Source organism: Pteropus alecto, unplaced genomic scaffold (assembly GCF_000325575.1).
Source record: "Pteropus alecto unplaced genomic scaffold, ASM32557v1 scaffold75, whole genome shotgun sequence".
Taxonomy (NCBI): Eukaryota; Metazoa; Chordata; class Mammalia; order Chiroptera; family Pteropodidae; genus Pteropus; species Pteropus alecto.
This window is the reverse complement of record NW_006440638.1, coordinates 28,457,528-28,465,106: the sequence shown is the minus strand read 5'-3', so window position 1 is coordinate 28,465,106 and position 7,579 is coordinate 28,457,528. Positions and strand designations below refer to the sequence as shown.

At 44.0% G+C, this 7,579-nt stretch overlaps 1 protein-coding gene across 1 annotated transcript in view; it reads left to right on the top strand.

The window, feature by feature from the left end:
* The first annotated feature begins 1,997 nt into the window (after positions 1-1,997).
* The window catches only part of SSUH2 (ssu-2 homolog (C. elegans)), a 24,736-nt gene continuing 19,154 nt past the window's right edge, over positions 1,998-7,579 (top strand). The window contains exon 1 of the mRNA XM_006917572.1: positions 1,998-2,065. Within this exon, the coding sequence (XP_006917634.1) occupies positions 2,038-2,065 (28 nt within the window). The 5' untranslated portion in view covers positions 1,998-2,037. The remainder of the gene's footprint in view (positions 2,066-7,579) is intronic.

The window sequence follows — 7,579 nt, the reverse complement described above, 5'->3', positions numbered from 1 at the left end:
ATTCCTGTCTTGATGCCTAAGCAAGATTAGAAAGGTCTACTAATTGGCTTTTTCATCTTCTATGTATTCTAAGAGATATTTATTAAACCACTACTATGTCGTCTAATTAATGTGCAGCAAAGGACTGTCACTCCTTTTGATCTACATTCCCTGGTTCCTAAGGTACAATTTAATGATTGTCTGCATTTTTACAGCCTCAAGATTTCTGGTCCCTTTCATATTTAGCTCTATTTAACATTTTGTTCCTTCTGTTTGCCATTTGAATAATTTCTTATGATTTTTTCCTTTTAAATGTTGGGGAGGGTTTTAGGCAATTATATACTGCTGCTTAAAAAGTACTCAAAATGTAATAGCGGTATATTGTAGTTAAGCCATAAGTAGTCTGGCTGTCTGTCTGTCATCTATCTATTTTATCTATCTATCTATATCTATCTATCTATCTATCTATCTATCTATCTATCTATCTATTATCTATTTATCTTTCATCTAACTATCATCTATTATGTTTAGGCTCAAATACACACTCATACACACAAAGACAGACATAGACACAGACATATATTATTTTTAGGGTAAAATATACTCACAGCTGGGTACACACATTCTGTTCCCGTGGAGATAATTCTACAAGGGCTTAAAATCATTGCTTAATGTATAAAGGTATCAAAAGACTATATGTATTCCTCAGAATCTTGGTCTTTCTCATGTATTTACAGGAATGAAATTCATAAAACTCACAAGTTTAAGAAATCAGTGGTCCTACCAACCATAAAAGCCTACTTGTGGGCGTTGAGTTGTCTGACTGTGTTTAAGAAGCACCTGTCAAATATTGCTGCTGCTTTCATGACTGTCACCAGCATTCTGTTGGGGGTGGGCAGTGAATAATGAGGGTGAAATCAGTAGAGAGAGACTGAAGGCACTTTGTGGAACACCCTGGAGCAATCATCTCTGTGTATGATGTGGCCGTGACACATCAGTCACAGTGCTTTCCCTGTGGATGCAATCACTGTTGTTTATGTGAGACCGTCATGGCACATACCCACAGGCCTTTCCAGGCTGGGTGAGCCAGGCCACAGGGTTCTTGCTTTGCGCTGCGGAGCAAGGCTGTCCTGGACAGAGAACTCTAGGCCCAGGTAAAAGGGTCATTGCCAAGGATGCTGTGTGAGGGGTGTGTGTGTGTGTGCGCGCGTGCACGCACGTGAATGCGCGCGCGCACGCACGCACGTGAACGTGTGCACATGTGCATATGCATGTTCCAGCGCACAAGCTCTCTGCTTCTATCGCCAGGCAACTCAGGTCCAGGTGTTTATTGTTAGACTCATCCAGAAGATTGTGGTGATCTTTAGAGGGTCGAGGTGTTGAAGGAGTACGAATCCTCAATGCAAAAGGCTTGAAAAGAGATCTTGAAAAACCCACAAATGTTTCACAGGCTAGGTGGGTGTAGTGACCGCAGTGACCCATGTAGCCTGGGTTGGGAGCTGGCTCTGTCCACGATGTGCTGTGTGACCTCATTTCCTCCTCAAGTGAGATGAGGTGGTTGATGCTCAAAACTTGAGAGGTCCCACTGTATCTTCTCCTTGGGGAGGTCACCTCCTTGTGGTTATCACATTTTTCTGTATCTCTCCCACCCCCATGACACTTAGAAGCCTGTCTCCTACAGATGATCAAAATAGCACAGTGGTCAAGAGCTCCAATGTGAGAATCAGAGAGATGAGGGTTTGAATTCAGCTCAAAAAAATAGGCGTCATAAAAGTGTCCACCTCATAGGGTGGTAAGGGTACAGGTGACTAGAGGCACCCAGCAAGAGCCTGACAAGGACAAAGTCTGGTGAGTAGGAGCTCCACTAGCCCCAGTAAATTGGGTCCAGAGCAGCTGCTCTGATGGAAAAGGTGCTTCCCCTCTGATGTTTCCCTCTGTTGTATTCAAATTGAGTAACAATGGGCTTCTGGTCAGGGAGGAGCAAGGGCTTGTCCCTCAGATCCCTGTGGCTTGAGCTCACTGTAAGGGCAGTAACCTCCTTGGCTGGACGTCTGGACCATGGACAGGGATCTGAGTGAAGAGGACAGTAAGTACAGCAGGGAGGGCATGGGGCGTCGTCCTCTGTAGCCGGCATTGAGCCAAAAACTTCTCTCTGCCCTCAGTGATGTCCCAGGCTCTGCCTCTGCGCTGCTGAGAGCATCTGTCCCTCCCTTCCTTTCATTTGCAAAGACTATTTGCAGCCCCCAGGCTGTTCTTCCTTTCTGTGCCTCTGGGCAACAATGAAGGATGATAAAATTTTAACAGGAGAACCTTTCTCCCTAACCACGGCAACACCATCCAGTTTTAGATTCTTTATCCTTCTTTCCTCTAGTTGACAGTTCCCCACACCACTGCCCACAGCCAAGTGTAAATGCGACTATCAGGATTCTTATTGCAATCACAGTGGGGTTCAGTTCTTAGATGACGTTAGTTTTAAAGAAATGCCATGAAAGGTCTTTACACATGATCTCCCGCTAGCAGAGAGCCCACTTGTTCATTACCGCTCTGGGTGACTCTATCCTGTCGTTACTGAGACAGGAATACAATGGTATCTAAGGACTATATAAAGAGAAGGAAATAGTATTTTAGGTGGAAATGTGCAGTTTTAAAAATGGTAATATTTGGTCCTGAATTTTGGAATGGGCAATGTGGTAGAGTATCAGATTGGGAATTGGGAGGCTAAGGGTTCAAGACTCTGCTATGAGTTGGCTGTGTGATCTTAGGCAAGTCACTTAATTTCTCTGAGCCCCAATTTTCCCATCTATAAAAGAAGATTGGGCCAGGAGTTCTTAAAGTAAGGACCATGAAGTTGTGATTAAAATGTTGTATGAATGTGCCTTTTTTTTTTTGGAGGTGGGGGGTCCATAGATTTCATTTGAATCCCAGAGAGCCTGTGACACTAGTACATTTTCACAGTTACTGAACTTGGGGACCTTGAAGGTCCTTTGAGGGTCCAATGCTCTTTATTGTCTTTAATGTTGTTATCTCAAAGCTTTAAGCCTCAGAACCAAAGTGGGATATAAAATGAACCCATGCTAATCTGAGAGCTCAATTTAAATTTTGTTGGAATCCTTTTCCATATTGTATGGAGGAGATATATTAGTGTGTGTTCGAGGACTTTATCTGATATATTGGAAATTGTATATCCATAGTCTTATAATAATAAGTTTCTATTAATATTCAAATGCAACATTTCCTCTTGAAAACACTGCTCATTAGCAGTCTTTGAATTTATATTTGGAGTTTCTCTTCACAGGAACAGGCTAGGTCAGATCTCAGTTTAAATCCAAGCTTAGCCTCCTAATTGCTCGGTGACCTTAAGTCACTTAACCTCTCTTGTCATCTCACAGAATTAGTAAAGGATTAATTAGAAGTAAAATGCCTAAAACATCATTCAGCTCAGAGTAGGCATGGAATAAATGTTGACTCTAGATAATTATCAGATTTTGTTCCCAGAATTTTAAAATTAAAATGCTATTAATGAGAAATATTACTTCCTGTGATGTTTCTATTTTGGCATCATCATCCTTTTAGTAAGCAAGTTAAGAGTAACGTGGACTCTTTAGTTCCATTAAAATTCTAAAAACCCTAATTCTGTCATATATTAGAAGTCGCCCTATGTGCTGATTTCTAATATAACCAAACCTCAGGTCAGCACTTAGGGTCTACTGCAAGGTATGGGATCATCTAGAAAAGTTTTTAAATACTAAGTTGATGCACTCTGAAACTAGGTAAACTTTTCTCCACGTTTCTTAACTAATTGCTATGGGACTTCTATAATTTAAAGGTCTCTTTTTAGTTGGGAGATGGCTGCCTACTTTATTCAGTCAAGTTACCGTTCTCAGTTACTAAAGTGTTGTCCCTTAGTTTTTGAGTCTATATTGTGGATAGTAGCTTCAGAGAGAGAATATCTTCCTCCAATGACTTACTTTGGAACCAAAGCTGGAATGGATAGGGACATTCCAGGATGTGGCACCCACACGGAAGTCACCTTGAAGGCCGTTTAGCACCGCCACTGTCGGATGCTGGAGTGTCTCTGACAGCATCACTGATTAGAGACAGCACCTCCCACTACTGGCTGGAACACCTTCGGTGGTGGGCCGGTTCCTCTTCTACAGCGGACACTGTCAAAAAGTTCTTTCTTACATTGAGTTGCAAGAGGTAGCAACCTCTTTCTCTGGAGCTTCTACTCTTTGGTTTTGATTCTATATCCTGAGGCTACTCAGAACATGCCTGTTCCCTGTTTAAAATAAGAACCCTTCAGAGTCTTTTCTTCTTTAGCATGACTAGGTCCTGTTTCTTCAATGTCCCTGGATGTAACGTGTTTTTGATCATTCTTCTCTTAGAGGGAGATGTTTTACACAGAGCTAAAAGGAAAATTCCCTCCTTTATTCTAAAAAACATATCTTTTGTGATACAACTTTTTTTTTTATTACAGACTGAAACCCTCCCAGAAATAGTGAGCAAGGGCCTCTTCAAGTAAGATGGGTTATAACTGGAAGCCCTGGTAATTTTAGGTGGAGGCTGCTCTGGTCCAGCACCATAGGGCCTAGGCAGTGCCTCCTTACTCCTGGGCACTGACTGATCCCTAGGAAGGTGGCAGCAATGATCTGAGGCCACAAAATGATCTGAGTCACTGTCAGTAACTCAGTGCTGAGGAGGTGAGGCTCTCTACTTGGTATCCGGACCAGCTCTGCTTCCCAAAGGCTTATTCATTAAAGTGTCCCCTCACCCTAGCTCTGAGTTGGAGCTCTGAGAGTGAGTCTGAAGCTACCACAGTAAGTTGGTGGGAGGATGCTGTACTTCCTGGCAGGGGCCCAGCCGCCGAGAGCCTTGATGACTGACCATGGGCCTCAGTGTTTTTTACACATCCCTTAGAATGGAGGCACAGCTACCAGGGAAGCAAGTCTTCTCTGCTAGGTTGGCCCTGGCCTCCTGAGGCCCATCTGGTCTTTCCTGCAGGCTGCCACATTTCTGGAAGAAGATTATGGGTCTGGAAACTCCTAATGGAAAGATACAGTGTCCCCTTTGGGAAATAAGAAATAAAAGCTTTAATGATATTGTATTACAGCTCTGAGAGGATCCCAGGAACTCTCCTGAATTTGTTTGCAGAGCCCTCCCTTACTCATTGCACTGTTTGCTCCTCTCAGTGACAGTACTCTCTGGGCTCAATTTTAGGGAAAGGATATCAAAGCCCTAAAACGTTAAGTGATTTTCTTCCAAGACTACACAACAGGCTAGCTATTTTGTGCTGCGTTCATGGCTGGGTGAACAAGGATGTATAAACATCGACCTACCTTCAAGGTATTCAAAGTCTAGTGGGGAAGGCAGACCCCAAACAGATATTTTATAAATTATAATTCTTATAAGGCCATTTGGCAAAAGCAGTGATAGAGAGTGGAATGGAGTACTGAGGGCACGGAGAAGGGGAACCACACCCAGGTCGGCTTTGCAGGAGATGAGGTCTGGGCTGGGTCAGGCTGAACTGGGTAATGGGGTGTTGTGGGCAGAAACGGCCAGAGCAAGGACTGGGAGAAATGGCACGGTGTATGCGTGAGGATAAATGCAAACCTCAGTGTCCTGAGGTGACAAGTCTCCTCTGGAAAGGAGAGGCAGCTCTTAGAAATCCCAGCCCTCATGTGGCCCTGTCTTGGCACGATGGCACTTTCTATAAGGCATGAGTTCCACATCCCAAGTAATTGGTGAGATAATGTAACTTTTGCTGCATTCTCTCCGGGCACACCAGACGGGGCCTCCATAACTCCAGGGAAACGTTCTTCCATGTCTTCTTACCTCCATTTCTCCGATGTTGGTCTCACTCCTATGCTGGGAATTATATTGCTTCCCCCAATTTTTCCCAATGGCCCCCACCCCAAAGCTTCTACACTTCTCTCTCAAGTCTCAGGCCGCCTCGTCTCTCTCTTCTCCTTTCTTCTCTGTTCTTCATCCTCGCCGCTTCACCCTCCCCAGTAAGCTGTCTTCCCTCCTCTCATGCTGCCCTGGACAAGGCTTTCTCATAGGAAGGCTTTCTCAACTTCATGTGAGCAGACGAGAATCTTTTCTTCCTGTCCTGTAATATAGGGCCTTATCGGCCGAGTTCAGGAACTTTGATGTTAACTGTGGGTAGTAGTGAGCCAAGGTGGTATTTGAGAGGGGCCGACCTGGTCAGGCTTTCTGGTCTTTCTAGGAAGACCTTTAAATAGCATAGCCAATTATTTGTTTGCTTTTTCTTCTTCGGAAAACAGGACTTCTTTCTTTTCTTTATCTTATAATGAATCATCTGAATTTCCTTATCATTCTCTCTTATTTTAAATTGTGGCAAAATACACATGACATAACATTTGCTGTCTTAGCCATTTTCAATGTACTTTTCAGCACATTAAAGAATATTCACATTGTTGTGCATCCATCGCCACCATCCATCTCCAGAATCTTTTCACTTGCAAAACTGAAACTCTGTCCCCATTAAACAACAACTCCCTCTTCTCCTTCTTCTCTGCCCCTGGAAAACACCATTCTTCTTTCTGTCTCTGTGAATCTGACTCCTCGAATCTCTTTTGCACCATCCTCAGTATAATTCAAATCACAAGGCATTTATATGCACCAACTGTATACAAGAAGGCAGGGGTTCCCTGTCTAAAAGGGGCTATCACACCTGTTGAAGGAGATAAGATATGTAAAAAACTAGAGCAGGATGGCAGTGGGGAGCCATTTGAGCAGAGAATTGGCATGATTTAAGTGCTTTTAAGATGCTTAATCTAGAATCAGGGGCAGAAGACGTGGGCTCTGTTTATCCTCTGAAATAAAGTGAATGACATTTCTAAAGAAAAAGTTAAGAGGTTGCCCATTAATTATGCCTTTCTCTACAAGAAAAAGTCCTTTCTGTACAAACAAAAAGTAGCTGGTGGCTGGTGAGCAGAAACACTACCCTGGTAACACTTTGTAAAGCTTTCTCAGCAACCACCTGATGCCATTTGCATGGAGAGATAGGGTGTTCAGCTAAGTGGAAAGGTCACTGGAGTTGGATCGGACTTGAGTTCTAAGCACTGTTCCATCTCAGCTATGAATGCCTGAGCGCCTTGCCTCAAATCACATCTCCAAGCCGCGTCTTGTTCTTCTGAGAAGTGGGGAAAACAGTGGTTGTCATGAAGCACAAAGAGATTGTGCCTGCACTATCCCTCTGTAAGGGATGCACAGGGTGCAATGCATGTGTTAGGATGAGGTGGCCCAGCTGGTCAACCGCCCTGGAACTCAGCCCCTACACCATGGAAACAGTGACATGCCCGGTGACCCCCTTTGGAGTACCTCATGCTGGGCATCACACAATGCCCTGTGACGCCTGCGTTCCTGTTGTGCCCGATGAGATCTGCACAGGAAATGACGCGTCTGCCTGCAGTTCAGCCTGGAGTCCTTTATTTTTGTACATAACATAATAGTGAGACTAATTTAGCTCTGATGAATTGCGACTTCCCCGGGAGGTCAGGGTGGCTCCCTGTTGATGGATGGAGCTGAGTTTCCCACCTCTCATTCTTCCCCTCTTCCTGCCCCTTTTTGGTTTTCA